The sequence below is a fragment of the Salvia hispanica genome, chromosome 2, assembly GCF_029641045.1.
Source record: "Salvia hispanica isolate PSC_SH4W2 chromosome 2, Shi_PSC_v1, whole genome shotgun sequence".
Lineage (NCBI taxonomy): Eukaryota > Viridiplantae > Streptophyta > Magnoliopsida > Lamiales > Lamiaceae > Salvia > Salvia hispanica.
The window spans coordinates 24,337,266-24,353,407 of NC_142693.1; the positions used below are offsets into that span (position 1 = coordinate 24,337,266).

At 42.1% G+C, this 16,142-nt stretch overlaps 2 protein-coding genes across 2 annotated transcripts; one reads left to right on the forward strand and one right to left on the reverse strand.

Moving 5' to 3' along the window:
- The first annotated feature begins 6,620 nt into the window (after positions 1–6,620).
- Positions 6,621–7,877, forward strand: LOC148931885 (uncharacterized). Its single transcript, XM_089064932.1, has 2 exons — positions 6,621–7,043; positions 7,302–7,877. Exons 1-2 carry the CDS (start codon positions 6,621–6,623, stop codon positions 7,875–7,877), a joined length of 999 nt encoding a protein of 332 aa, XP_088921058.1.
- Positions 7,878–12,028: 4,151 nt separating this feature from the next.
- On the reverse strand, positions 12,029–15,088 carry LOC125218347 (uncharacterized). The gene has a single exon (XM_089065799.1). The coding sequence runs from the start codon at positions 15,042–15,044 to the stop codon at positions 12,267–12,269; it is 2,778 nt and encodes a 925-aa protein (XP_088921925.1). The 5' UTR covers positions 15,045–15,088; the 3' UTR covers positions 12,029–12,266.
- Positions 15,089–16,142: the final 1,054 nt, after the last annotated feature.

The window sequence follows — 16,142 nt, forward strand, 5'->3', positions numbered from 1 at the left end:
CCCAAGTGGCCAAATGACTGAGGGATGCTTCCGTTGAGGGCGTTGTGGGACAAGTTGAGATGATAAAGTGCGGTAAGATTGCCAATTGCATTTGGTATCTCTCCGATGAAATTATTGCAAGAAAAATCAATACTTCCAAAGTCATGCCAAATTTTTTTAAGTTCTAACTTTAGCCCTTTCATGATTAATGTCACTTCAACTTCGTACGATTGAGCATAACTCCATTGCATCATTCCCCTCCAACTAGAGAAGTTTATTGATTCCAGACGTCCAATGAAATTATTTGAAGCTATATCTAGATTTCGAAGAGCTGACCATGTCATGTTACATGTCACTTTACCATGGAATCTGTTGGAGTGCAAAATAAGAACTCTCAATGAGGATGATAGCATGCACGGGAACGTATCATTGATGTTGTTGTTCCCAACATCCATGACCTCCAACGACATGCAACTTTTGAGAGATTTTGGGATCTTCCCTTCTAAATTATTATTGCTAAGCGACAAATATATTAGCTTACAATCCATAGAAAAAATATCTGGAATGTTGCCGCTGATGTTATTGTTCCCAATGTCCATGGCCTTTAACCGCCTACAATATTCGAGGGACTTTGGGATCTTCCCTTCCATACTATTATTATAAAGATATAAAAATTCTAGCCTACAATGCGAAGTAAAATGATCTGGAATGTTGCCGCTGACCTTGTTTTGATCCACTTCAATCCCCCTAACGTTTTCGAGTAGGCAAGGGGGTATGCTGCCACTTAATTTATTTTCGGACAAGATAAGAAAATCAAGGTGTGTTGCATTGCAAAGGAAGGTTGGAATTGATCCACTTAAACTATTATTAGCGAAAGACAACCACCAGAGTTGAGATGCAAGTGGAATGGGAAGCTGTAACTCACCCCTGAGCTGATTAGAGTCCAAGTATAGGTACTTAAGAGAAGCAGGAATATGGTAAGGCTTTTGAAAATCTGTTAGAAGATTAAATGAGAGGTTTAGATACGTAAGTTGTGTTCCCCAAATCAAACTAGGTATTTCCCCCGCGATCCGATTGTCTGATAGTTCCAATATTTCTATATGCGAATGTTTGATGAAATTCGGAATATTGGACAAATTACATGAGCCTAGTGCTAACACTTTCAATTGGAAACGTCCATATGAGCTTGAATCGACTTTGCCAACATCTACTGACAAGCTCTTCTGAGCTAGCCCCAGGTATGTAAGATTGGTCAGGCTTAGCAAGTTGTCTAGTTTAAAAGTGCCACTAAATTGGTTGTAAATAAGATGAAGTTCCAACAATGATGGGAGAGCATAGAGAGAGCGAGGAATGTTACCGGAGAATGAATTCCACGTGAGATTTAGATGAGCTAGATTGGAAAGACCTTCGAACAACGTAGAAGGAAGTGAGCCTGTCAAGAAGTTCTTTGACAAATCCACATGAATCAGCTCGGTTGGGGTAGCAAAGGTGGATGGTATAGAACCCTTCAAACTGCAGTTACGAAGACCTAAGATGGTCAAACTTGGAAATTTGGCAAACAAGTCTGGAAGCTCTACTATTGAAACATCATTAACATTTAGTCGAAGAATAGAAAGGGAATGGAGTTCCCAAAAAGATTTAGACAAAGGGCCATATAGATTACAATGAGCCAAGCTCAAAGAGGTGAAGTTTGGTAAATGTGATGAAACAATGTGGCTCAATTTATTCCTTTTCATGAAATGAGGTAATATTGACACAATCCAATACAGCTCTCTAAGCCCTGTTAGATTTCCAACAAGCATTTCCAAATTTGGATACTCAAGACTTAGACACTCTTCGGGAGTCGAACAATCATAGTTGGAAATATCGAGACTAACCAATATCTTCAACGATGCTATTTCAGCCGGAACCTCTGCCCACCAAAACGAGCGCGTGACAAATTCAAGTGTGTCAAATAAGTGAAATTGCCAATACCTTTTGGGATGGGATGAGTGTAGTTGAAATCATTGAAGGCAAGGTTAAGCTTCTGCAGATATTCAAATCTGAAGAGACTCGATGAATCCTCAATTCCACCAGAAATGGCCTCATCATCGAGATGCAAACTAACGACGTAGCCAGAAGCATCACATTCGACACCGGGTGTTACGATTCCATCGGCATCACCGGAAATAGAGACACCAGCAGCAACACAGAGGAGAGCCCCCCAGAGCCGCCGTCGACAACACCAACAATAGAGGAAGACTCCACAGAGCCGCTGGCAACCCCATCGTCGACGGCAGAAGTAACGAGGATGAAGAATCAGCGCCGAACACTGAGGAGCTGGAGGAGCCGACGAGAGAGACGGAAGAGAAGCCGAAAGGAAGGAACCTCAGGCCAAGGAAGGATCTCAAGTAGCTGGATCGCTATCAGGACTTCGTTCCCAAGTAGCTGTCCAACTGCTCGACGAAATGCCTGAATGAACTATTTATTTTATTTAGACTTTGGTTTATTTAATTGTAATTTCTTTAATTATGAACGGTTTATGAGTCGAGCGTTTTATAAGCTCCGTCGGGTTTTTTTTGTTGGTTCTTTCCCGATGTATAGGATTAAGTCGAACCAACCATAGGGTCCTAGATAATATAAATAGGGCTCCTCATTAATTTCCAAAAACAATTAATGAAGAATTATTTTGCCCAAAGCATCTTGCGTAATACATCACAAACCCTAACAGCTGCCTACAGAGAACTCCTCCGCGCCAGCCTTCACGTTTGACCGCCGACCCGCATGCCGGGCGCCAGATTATCTGGTGTTACTCTCGTAACCGGTAGATCGTTCTTCGTTAAGGGAGGAAGCTCCCTAACAACTGGTGCTTTTACATCTTGAACTCACTCATGGATATTTCAAACGTATTATCCAACGTTCCTGTGTTGACGGGGGGCTGGATCGGTGCCCCGCCCCCAGGGGAATTGGCGGGATAACGACGGTCCGCCGCGCCCTCCACCGAGGGGCGAGCGACAACCGGTGGATGCAAACCCGCCTGACCCGTTGACGCAAGGGTTTGATCGAATCATGTCCCGTTTCGATCAATTGGAAGTCAGACTGGAGGTATTGGAGAACCCGATACAGCAGGATACGGATCCGCCGGATGAAGGATTTGATTCAGATGACGCAGCCTATGCGGATTATCGCGACTCTGATCGCGGTCGGGATCCCACGAACCCACGTCGCCAGCAATTGGGGTTTTGGGATCACAGAACACACAAGGGGCGTGGCGGCCGCGGCGGTACGTTTGGAGGCCGTGGGAATTACCGGCGCGATGGCGCTTGGCCTCGAGAGGAAGTTACTGATCGACGAATGACAGTTTATCGTCCACGTGCGGTTTCAAGCTGGGACCCACCAGCGACCCGTCAGCAGGGTTGGCACGACCGCCACCGATCCTCTTGTTGGGACCCACCACCGCGTCGCGAGCGCTTGTCCTACCCCCAGGATGCGGATAATCGTCACGGTGTACAGATGCGAGCCCCACATTGACGGATCGGACACGACGAATTGGATTTCCCGTGTCGAATACTATTTCGACCATCTTATGATGTCGGAGGAGGATCGCCTTCACTATTCAGTAATGTGATGTGGGCATAATTCCCAGATGATGTGCGCCATCGTTTTGATCCTCAAAGTTTTCGCAATTACATGTGCACATTGGCAAAATTGGTTCAAACAGGGTCGGTGGCTGACTATCACGACACCTTTGAGAAATATTTAAATCGCGTTGAAGGCCTCTCTGACTATGCCCTTATCCCGATATTTATCGAGGGACTGAAGCAACCGATTCAGGAAAAAGTGGAGTTACAACATCCTCAGTCTCTAGCAGAGGCGATGGCGATTGCCCTGCGCCTCGGCGCTACTCAGGAGAACACATTTCAGCAGGCCGCATCAGGATCGAAGAAAAATTGGACGCACCGGGAATCACGCCAGTCAGCACTGCCAGCCCCTGGTCCCTCCGCCACAGCACGACCGCCGTCATCAACCAGCACGAAGATAACACCGATCCTCGTGTCTAACGCGGAGAAATCTGAACGTTCCTGGAAGGGCTTATGTTGGCATTGCCCGGAAAAATATGTTTCGGGCCATGTATGCGCGGTGAAGCTTCTGTGTTATGTGGGGGACGAGGACGTCAACGAGGAGGTGGGCCACCTCGATGTACATCAGCAAGTTGACGAGGTGATTACAGCAGACATTTCCCACCTACACTCTTTGAATGGGAACAGCCGGTCTAGACCTTTTCAGGTGACGGGTGACATTGGTTCCACGGAGGTGATGATATTGATTAACACGGGAAGCACTCATGACTTCCTTCACCCACGCATTGCCGAACGCTTGAGACTATCACTGACCCCCATTCGACCTTTTCGGGTCGACGTGGGCAATGGCGGCTCTCTACCGTGTTCTCACGTCTCCCGGAAGACTAAACTAACCATACAAGGTGCGACGTTCACCACATTTTGGATATTCATGGACCTGATATCATCTTAGGGATGGCTTGGTTGGAGTCCCTGGGGAAGTTGTCCGTGGATTTCGTGGGCAAGACATTAGAATTCCATCAGGACGATACGATGTTCTTCATCCAAGGCAATCAGCCAGGTCCACGGCAGATATCTCTTCACTCACTTGCTCTACTCGCTTGCCACTCACCAGCTCATGAGTTCTATGAGCTAGTGCCTCTCGAGCCCGAAGACCAGGCCGGTATGCTACTGACCGCTGACGTGGAAATACCGGCTGACCTGCCGGAGGGGGTCCGTGCGGTGTTGGAGGAGTTTCGGCATGTGTTTGCCCTACCAGAGGAAATGCCGCCTGCCCGACCCTTTGATCATAAGATCCATATGCTACCCAACTCCAAACCCGTTAACGTACGGCACTATCGATATCCATATTTCCAGAAAAATGAGATCGAGAGGCAAGTAAAGGAGATGTTGGATCAAGGAATTATACAACGCAGTCAGAGCCCATTTTCCTCCCCGGTATTGCTGATCAGAAAGAAAGATGGCACTTTTCGGTTCTGCATAGATTACCGTGCCTTGAATTTGGCGATGGTACCTGACCACTTCCCCATCCAGACGGCTGATGAATTATTCGATGAATTAGGGAAAGCTAAGTTTTTCACTAAGCTGGACTTACGATCCGGGTATCATCAGATCCGGATGCACGAGGGGGACATCTATAAGACGACGTTTAGGACGCACGATGGGCATTTTGAATTCTTGGTGATGCCATTCGGTCTGACCAATGCCCCCTCCACTTTCCAAGCGGCAATGAACAGTATATTCCAGCCACTGCTACGGAAGTGTGTGATAGTATTCTTTGACGATATTTTGGTGTATAGCCCCACCCTGGAATCACATTGCGGCCACTTAACCGAGGTACTATCGCTCCTACTTGCTCATAAGTTCTTTGTAAAGTTGTCGAAATGCGCTTTTTGCAGCACTACTGTTGAGTACTTGGGCCATTTGATTACAGATGGCCAGTTGAAGGCTGATCCGGCAAAGATAGAGGCGATGACGGCGTGACCTCTACTGCGCACGGTCAAACAATTGAGGGGATTTCTTGGATATTATAGGCGTTTTGTAGCGCACTATGCAATGATTGCATCCCCGTTGACTGACTTGCTAAAAAAGGATGCGTTCGAATGGTCGGCGACGGCAGAGGAAGCATTTGTGGCTCTCAAAGCCGCCATGACATCTGCTCCAGTCTTGAGTTTGCCGGATTTTAATAAAACATTTTGCATTGAGACTGATGCTTCTGATATAGGGATCGGGGCGGTGTTAATTCAAGATAGCCATCCCATTGCATTTTTTTGTCCAAAATTGGGCCCTCGCCGCAGGGTGGCATCCGCCTATCACAAGGAACTGTTTGCTATTGTGGAGGCGATTCAAAAGTGGAGGCAGTATTTGTTGTGAAGAGAATTTATAATTCGCAATGATCAAAAGAGCTGAAAGGAGCTACTGCAACAAGTTGTGCAGACTCCGGATCAACAACTCTATGTGCGAAAACTAATGGGTTATAAATTTCGCATTGAGTACAAGAGAGGCATCACTAACAAGGCGGCCGATGCTCTCTCGCGTCGGGATGTGGAGGAACCGCCGTCAACTGCAATTGACACTCGGGATCGAGGTCCAATCTGGTGCTGTCAGCGGAGGAGCTAGCAGAACAGGTAACGGACGTGGCATTGTTTACCACCGTCGCCCACCCGATACCAAAACTCCTCGAGGTGTTGCGGCAGGAGACAGCAACGCTTCCTGATCTGCAGGTGCTGGTGGGGAAAATCAAGGCGGGCGATTCACTTGCCCGTTTATCGTTTGCTGACGGGCTGATCTACTTCAACCGTCGGATCCTAGTCAGCCCCACGTCGTCTATGAGGCGGCTGCTGTTGGAAGAGCACCATAGCACACCATTGGCTGGTCATCCTGGCCACGAGAGAACTTTTCGCCTCATGGCGGCAGGTTTTTATTGGCCTAAGCTGAGGCGGGAGGTCAGGGATTTTTATTGACCAAGTACTCGACCCAGAAGCCGGCTGGTTTACTTCAACCTTTGCCGGTGCCATCCCAAGTGTGGGAGGACGTCTCAATGGACTTCATAACCGGTAGTCTAGAGGGTACACGACCATAATGGTCGTCATTGACAGGCTGTCCAAGTATGCACATTTTGCACCATTGCTGACCCGCTTCGACGCCTTGCGCGTTGCCCACCTTTTCCTCAAAACGGTTGTCCGCCACCACGGCTTTCCAAAAATGTTGGTATCGGACCGTGATTCTGTGTTCCTAAACGCGGTTTGGGAAGAGATATTGCGCCTCAACGGGACCAAGTTGAATTTTACAACGGCATATCACTCGCAATCAGATGGCCAAACTGAGATAAGGAATAAAGGCCTGGAACAATATTTGAGTGCATTTACGGTGGATAGACCGTCTACATGGTCGAATTTTCTGCCTTGGGCGGAGTTGTCACTAAACTGTTTCCATCACGTGGCATTGTGCACTTCTCCATTCCGCGCATTGTATGGTCGTGATCCTCCATTGTTAGTGGCAGCGGTACCATCCGCGAAGACCCCTCCCAACGTGGCTGAACTTGTCAAACAGCGGGGGGAGTTATTGGTTGAGTTGAAGCGGATTCTGTCCAAGGCTCAGCAGTGCATGAGTGCAGCGGCGAACAACCATAGACGGCACATTTAGTTTGAGGTGGGGGATTTTGTGTGGCTGAAGTTGCAGCCATATCGGCAACATTCGGTGGCGAGACCGATTTCTGCAAAGTTGGCAAAACGTTTCTATGGCCCTCTCGAGATACTGTAGCGAATTGGGCCGGTGACGTATAAGCTGAGGCTGCCGGAGGGTAGTCGCATTCACAACGTTTTCCATGTCAGCTTGTTGCGAGCGTTTGTGAGCGGCGACAATGTTGTTCCGTTTCCAGAGAAGTTCAAGGGAGGCCGGCCGATTGCTTACCCGGTTGCAATTTTGGATTCTCAGACCATGTGGTATAAGGGCGCCCCAGTCGAACTCGTGTTGGTCAGATGGTCGGATGGGTCTGAATGGCCATCGTGGGAACCGTTTGAGGAGCTACAGAAAATTTTTCCTTCTATTCCCCTTGAGGACAAGGAGGTGCTTAAGACGGGGAGAGTTGTTACGATTCCATCGACATCACCGGAAATAGAGACACCAGCAACAGAGAAGAGCCCCCCAGAGCTGCCGTCGACAACACCAACAATAGAGGAAGACTCCACAGAGCCGCTAGCAACCCCATCGTCGACGGCAGAAGTAACGGAGGATGAAGAATCAGCGCCGAACACTGAGGAGCTGGGGGAGCCGACGAGAGAGACGGCAGAGAAGCCGAAAGGAATGAACCTCAGGCCAAGGAAGGATCTGAAGTAGCCGGATCGCTATTAGGACTTCGTTTCCAAGTAGCTGTCCAACTGCTCGACGAAATGCCTGAATGAACTATTTATTTTATTTAGACTTTGGTTTATTTAATTGTAATTTCTTTAATTGTGAACGGTTTATGAGTCGAGCGTTTTATAACTACGTCGGTTTTCTTTGTTGGTTCTTTCCTGATGTATAGGATTAAGTTGAACCAACCCTAGGGTCCTAGATAATATAAATAGGGCTCCTCATTAGTTTCCAAAATCAATTAATGAAGAATTATTTTTCCCAAAGCATCTTGCGTAATACATTACAAACCCTAACAGCTGCCGACGGAGAACTCCTCCGTGCCAGCCTTCACGTTTGACTGCCGACCCGCACGCCGGGCGCCGGATTATCTTGTGTTACTCTCGTAACCGGTATATCTTTCTTCGTTAAGGGAGGAAGCTCCCTAACACCGGGCCACTTGCAGCACTCTCCACTTTCATTCCATTGCACCATTTTAGTCGAAAGAGAAGAATTGAAGATCAACTCATCCATGAGTTGAAGCAGCAGGGTTTCCTGATGGGGAAGGCATTTGTAGTTATAAGAATGAGCTGTGAAAATGAAGGATGAAATTATAAGTGTGCTAATGAACAAGAACTTCGGATGCATTGTGGAAGAAGATACTAATAATTCACTCTGGATAGGCAATTGGCTTTAAATAGGCAATTGCAGTTCACTTGGATATCTCTTAAGGACCACCACTTGGAAGACATAATAACGTGGGGATGGGTTTGACCATTTCAGTTTTTTTCTCAATTAATTGTAAGTTCTTTTTCTTGTTCTTTGTTTTATGTAAATTCCACAAGTAGGCCTATATGATTTTGGACTTGATGAAAATGATAGAAGAACACTGGGTCTGAGTTGACTTGAGGTCCACCTTCTTTAAGTCATAATATTAATTATTTAAAAAAACAATCCTTAGATGTTAAATTCTGGCATTGCAACTTTGAATTGGTCATACTATATTAGTTGTTAATGATACAACACAATCTTTCATGATCCAAATGTTCCACAAGAATGACCGAAAGTGATTGAGACAAAAACCCTAGTTTCTTAAATTCAAATTAATAATATCAGAACTGACTGCGAAACAATGAAAATCACCATTATAAGTGGTTTGGAAACCCTAGAAACTAAAAAAATAAATGAAGTGAACTTATGAAAATATTACAGTCTAAAAAAATAATGAAATCATTGAAATGATGATGTTGAACTTAAACGTATCTAAGTCATTTCGACACTGTTCGATAAATTAACGAAATATTTATTACCATTAAAGAATTGTAATTTTTTTATGAATAATAGCAAATATGAGAATTTCTTGTGGAGTTGGAATTAAACATTTAGCAATTGTTATATAAGGACAATATGATATACTATCATTCATAAAAGTCTTTTGTCTTAATCGGAGAAAAACTTTTCAGTGCCGTGTGTTTTACTTGTGTTTTTCCACTAAAAAACAAAGAAAATTAGATGCCTTGTTATATACGGGTGACTTGGAGTTATGGTTGATGTAAAATATATAACAATTTAGATTATTTAATCTCAGCTATACATTTGGCAAATTTGTGAACCTTCTATAAAATGTTAAATTATAAATATTTTTTAATTAGAAAAATAAAAGAAATGAAAAGTGCATTTAGAAATATTGAGATTATTAAAATTAAAGAAAGATGTGTTTATGGTTTAAAACATCACACCAATTTAAAGACGGTCCTTATTGATTTAATATAGAATATGACACATTCTCGAACATCTCTTTGCTTCACACGTTCTGGAGTTTGAAACCACTCGAAACTAACGGCTTTCATTTATTCCAAACGAAAGGTGTATGGCCCTTAATAAACTTGAATAAAAACTAATTATAAATAATTGAATATTAATTGGGTCGAGCTTGTTTGTGGTTTTGCTTTTATTAAATTGTAAATTGTACTGTATTAACTTAGTTCTATTAAATATCTCATTTTATTGTAAAATTATTACAGGATATGAGTTGAGCTTGTATGTGATTTTGCTTTTAATAAATTGTATTAACTCAGTTTGCTATTAAATTGTCTCATTTTACTGTAAAATTATTACAGTACATAAAAGTGAAATTTATGTTAAACTAATTTTTTCTTACTCATATTTCTCTAAACATAGATAATTAAGAGGGAAAGAATAAACACTTGAACCAGTAGACTAGTCATAATTAACACTACTTGTCAAACAAACTACATTTATCCCATACTTAGATGTCAGACTTTCTTTTTTAATTTATTCCATAAAAGATATCACACTTTTTTTTGAAAAAAGTTCTTTCTCACATTTATAAAAAAATATTTTCTCTCACCAATTAACACACAAAACATCTCCTAAAATCATGTGACATCTATTATGAGAAGGAGAGGATGAATTACTACTCAATTCATACATAAAATTTGGAAAGTTACGCATTCAGATTTACACATACAAATGCAAATGATTTCTTTTCTCTACTTGACCTTCTTCTCCCTTGTTCTTCACCCACTAGCAATAGCATCAACTCCTGAACCAGGTTGCCCTGCGCACTGCGGAAACGTAACGATTCCATATCCATTCGGAGTCGCGCCACGTTGCTCTCTCGGGCCATCGTTCAACATCACTTGCAACACCTCCACCACCCCTCCCAAACCCTCCTAAACATCATTAACAAGACTATAGAAGTGGTTGACATAAGTTTTGATGACCCGGCCCAGATCCGGATCCGGTACCCCTACCTGATTTATGGAACTTGCTATAATGTATCCTCTGGCGATTCGAGCATCATTGACTTGTCGGGGACCCAATATACGTTGTCGGAAAACAACTGGCTGACCACCATCGGCTGTGATGACTTCGGAGCGACAAGCACAGCCGTGGGCGACAACTATTCCCACAATGCCTGCATAGGCTTTTGTTCAGACACGAGCTCTTATGTCAGTGTTTGCCCGAGCAACGGAAACATCAATTTCGTCGGCCAGGGATGCTGCCGGGTACCCATTCCCAAAGGTATTCATCAATAGTTTTCAATGAAAATTTATTGGAATCACTAAATTTTAGCTTGTGATGGCCACAAGTGGGATTAAGCCCCAATCAAAGTTTTTTTTTTTTTTAATTATTTGAAATTATTATTAGTGTTCATAAAATTGATGCAGAGAAAGACTAAATTATTAAAGGGCAAATTGGTGAAAAAACATCAGTTTCTGGTCAATTTCTAGACTTTCAAAAATAATTGATTGCACCGTAAATTTGATACTCCCTCCGTCCTATATAATTTTAAAGTATTAGTTTTATAATAAAACGTGAGTATGAATAAGTTAGTGGAATATGGGATCCACTACCAAAAATGGTAAAAGTGAAATGGGTAAAATTATGTGGGACGGCCCAAAATGGAATCCTGGATAAAATTATGTGGGACGGAGAGAGAATTTTTTCTTAACTGTCCCATGATTCTGAATTTTGGGAAAATTGAGTATGATGTGGCAGATCAAAAATATACTACCTCCGTCCCCCAAAATTTGCTACACTTTGACCCGACACGGGTTTTAAGAAATGTAATGGAAAGTGAGTTGAAAAAGTTGGTGGGATGTGGGTCCTACTTTTAAAGTATTAGTTTTATAATAAAATGTGAGTAGGAATGAGTTAGTGGAAGAGGTCCACTACCAAAAATGGTAAAAGTGAAGTGTATCAAATTTTCAGGGACGGACCGAAATGGTAATATGTATCAAATTTTCAGGGACAGAGGTAGTATTCTTTAATTTCGTATATCCAAACGACATTGTTTAATACACGTAGTAATAAGCTATTTAGTTTTTACACATGTACAATAACGTTAATAAACTAAGACACGTAAAACATAAAATTTTAAAAAAAATGTTAAAATAATGATATAATCGAGAATTTTTATAAGTTACGGGATTGAACTGAAATCGACCAAACTTGATAGTTTTTCTTACACTGTCTGATAGGATGCGGGATCCATTTAACTTATATTCTTAAGGATTTAACTTATTTTCAAATTAGAATCCATTTAATAGATCTATATATATGAACTAATTTCCTATCGAGCAAGGGAAAGAGAACTAGGATTTTGTGGAGGAATTTCAAGAGCGTAAAAATACTAAAGGGGTAATCTTTTATCTTAATCAGTTAAAGATGACAAAGTTCCCTATTAATATTAACTAGGACCCTAGAGTTGGTTTGACTATCTTTTGCATCTCGGGAAAGAACCAACAAAGAAAACCCGAGATGGAGCTTATAATTACGCTCAACACTCTACTTATTACATTATTAAAATAAAAAGAAATGGGCTAGCTTATAAATGGTCTCCTCTGCTCCTCATATCACATACGAACACTACTGTCTCCTGACTCGGTTCCTGGCAACCATTCTTGCACGTCTTCTTCTCCTATTTCTGCCATCGAATACTTCTTCAATAATCTCATCAATTTTTCCAAAGTATTTATGTCTGAAGCTTCTGCAGAATATAAGTAGCCATACAATGCTTCCGAATCCCACAACGTATCCAAGTGCAGCAGATACGTATTCCCACTCAATCTCCCTCTTCACTTCGACATCTTCATGTTCTCGCGGTGATAGCACATCAGTATGAGTGCAGTTTGTGTTGAGAGGGAAACCACATAGGCCTGGATTTCCTTCAAAGGATTCAGCTGAAAATGTTTGAATTTGACGGCCTTTTGGGATCTCTCCGGCCAGCTTATTGTATGACAGGTTCAAGACTTCAAGGAATGTGAGTTCTCCAAGCTTCTGCAGGATCGGCCCTGTTAGTTGGATCACAGAGAGGTCGAGTGATTCAAGATTACTCAACTGACCAAACGATTCTGGAATGCTTCCATTGATGGCATTGTGGGACAAGTTAAGATGATAAAGTGAGGTAAGATCACCAACTGCATTTGGTATCTCTCCAATGAAATTATTGCAAGAAAAATCAATACTACCAAACTCTGGCCAAATATCCTCAAGTTTTAACTCTATGCCTTTCATGATTAATTTCACTCCATAGACGTACGATTGTGCGTAACTCCATTCCATCATTCCCCTCCAACTAGAGAAGTTTATTGATTTCAGACTTCCACTGAAATTATTTGAAGAAATATCTAGAATTCGAAGCATTGACCAGTTCATGTTGCATGTCACTTCACCATGGAATTTGTTGGAGTGCAACATAAGAACTCTCAATGAGGATGATAGCATGCACGGGAATGTATTGTTGATGTAGTTGTTCCCAACATCCATGACCTCCAACGACATGCAACTTTTGAGAGATTTTGGGATCTTCCCTTCTAAATTATTATTGCTAAGCGACAAATATTGTAGCTTACAATCCATAGAAAATATATCTGGAATGTTGCCGCTGATGTTGTTGTTCCCAATGTCCACAGACTTCAACAACCCACAGTTTTTGAGGGACTTTGGGATCTTCCCTTCCATATTATTATTGTTAAGATATAAATATTCTAGCCTACAATGCGAAGGAAAATGATCTGGAATGTTGCCGCTGACCTTGTTTTGATCCACGTCAATCCCCCTAACGTTTTCGAGTAGGCAAAGGGGTATGCTGCCACTTAATTTATTTTCGGACAAGGTAAGAAAATCAAGGTGTGTGGTATTGCAAAGGAAGGTTGGAATTGATCCACTTAAACTATTATTAGCAAGAGACAAATACCAGAGTTGAGATTCAAGTGGAATGGGAAGCTGTAACTCACCCCTGAGCTGATTAGAGTCCAAGTATAGGTACTTAAGAGAAGCAGGAATATGGTAAGGCTTTTGAAAATCTGTTAGAAGATTAAATGAGAGGTTTAGATACATAAGTTCTGTTCCCCAAATCCAACTAGGTATTTCCCCCGCGATCCGATTGTCTGATAGTTCCAATATTTCTATATGCGAATGTTTGATGAAATTCGGAATATTGGACAAATTACATGAGCCTAGTGCTAACACTTTCAATTGGAAACGTCCATATGAGCTTGAATCGACATTGCCAACATCTACTGACAAGCTATTCTGAGATAGCCCCAGGTATGTAAGATTGGTCAGGCTTAGCAAGTTGTCTAGTTTAAAAGTGCCACTAAATTGGTTGTAACTAAGATGGAGTTCCAACAATGATGGGAGAGCATAGAGAGAGCGAGGAATGTTACCGGAGAATGAATTCCCCGTGAGATTTAGATGAGCAAGATTGGAAAGACCTTTGAACAACGTAGAAGAAAGTGAGCCGGTCAAGAAATTGTACGCCAAGTTGACATGAATCAGCTTGGTTAGATTAGCAAAGGTGGATGGAATCGAACCCTTCAAACCGCAGTTACTGAGGCTTAAGACGGTCAGACATGGAAAATTGGTGAAGAAGTCCGGAACTTCTACGGTTGAAAGATTCGCATAATCTAGTCGAAGAATAGAGATGGAATGGAGTTGCCAAAACGAGCTTGCTAAAGGGCCGGGAAGAGAGCAACGGTGTAAGCTCAAAGCGGTGAGGTTGGGTAAATGTGATGAAATAATGTGGCTCCATTTATTCCTTTGATGAAAGGAGGTAATAATGTTGACACAATCAAGATAGAGCTCTCTAAGCCCTGTTAGATTTCGAACAAGCATTTCCAAATTTGGATATGCAAGGGTTAGAATCTCTCTGGGAGTCCAACAATTATAGTTGGAGATATCGAGACTAACCAATCTCTTCAGCAATGAAATTTCAACCGGAACCTTCCCACCAAAACGAGCGCATGACAAATTCAAGTGTGTCAAATAAGTGAAATTGCCTATACCTTTTGGAATGGGATGAGTGTGGTTGAAATCATTGAAGGCAAGGTTAAGCTTCTGCAAATATTTAAATCCGAAGAGACTCGACGAATCCCCAATTCCACCAGAAATGGCCTCATCATCCAGCTGCAAACAAACGACGTGGCCAGAAGCATCGCATTCCACACCATGCCATAAGCAGCACTCGCTACGTTCATTCCATCGCACCAGTTTTGTCGAAAGAGAAGAATTGTAGATCAACTCATCCCTGAGTTGAAGCAACAAGGTTTCCTGATGGAGAAGGCATTTGTTATTATATGAATGAGTAGTGAAAATGAAAGACGAAATTAGTATACAAATGAAGAACAACAAGTTTGAAAGCATTGTGAAAGAAGATATTGATTTTTTTTTTTTTTTTTTGTGTACAAATGAAGATTAGGTGGAAGTGGGTTTAAATAGGCAATTGCAGTTTACTTGGATATCTTTTAGGACCACCTCTTGGGAGACTTAATAACGTGGGGAGTGGTTTAACCATTTTAGTTTTATTCACAATTAATTGTAAGTTCTTTTTCTTGTTCTTTGTTTTATGTAAATTCCACAAGTAGGCCTACAAGAATTGGACATGAAAATGATGGAACAACACTGAGTCTGAGTTGACTTGAGGTCCACCTTCTTTAAGTCATAATAGTAATTGCTTAAAAAAAACAATCCGTAGGTGCTAAATTCTGGCATTACAACTTTGAATTTTTCATAGTAGTTGTTAATGAAAATGATGGAACAACACTGAGTCTGAGTTGACTTGAGGTCCACCTTCTTTAACTCATAATAGTAATTGCTTAAAAAAAACAATCCCTAGTTTCTTATATTCAAATTAATAATATCAGAATTGACTGCTAAACAAACAATGAAAATCACCATTGTAAGTGGTTTCGAAACCCTAGAAACGAAAAAAAATAAATGATGTGAATTTTTGAAAAATTTTGATAGAAATCCATGGATTCCATCCTAAAACCAATTGGTGATAGGAGGAGGGTCCATGAGACTTATATACTAGTTTCAGTTTTCTTTTGACACCGATGTGGGACAGTTATATATTATATTTTTAGTTTCAATTGCCAACACCCTCCCTCAAACCCTTCAAGGTGAACCTTGGAGGGGTTGGACTTTTTTTCACCTTGGAGGGGTTGGACTTTTTTTCTAATCGATTGGACAATCGGCCCAATTTTTTTCGATCGGTTGGACCACTTGGCCCAAATTTTTAAGTCCAGATATACTGCTGGGTCAGTCATTTTTTCGGTTTCAGCCCAGATATACTGCTGGGCCAGTTAAATTTGACCCACAGTCGGTGACCCGCTCTGATACCATGATAGAAATCCATGGATTCCATCCTAAAACCAATTGGTGATAGGAGGAGGGTCCATGAGACTTATATACTAGTTTCAGTTTTCTTTTGACACCGATGTGGGACTGTTATATATTATA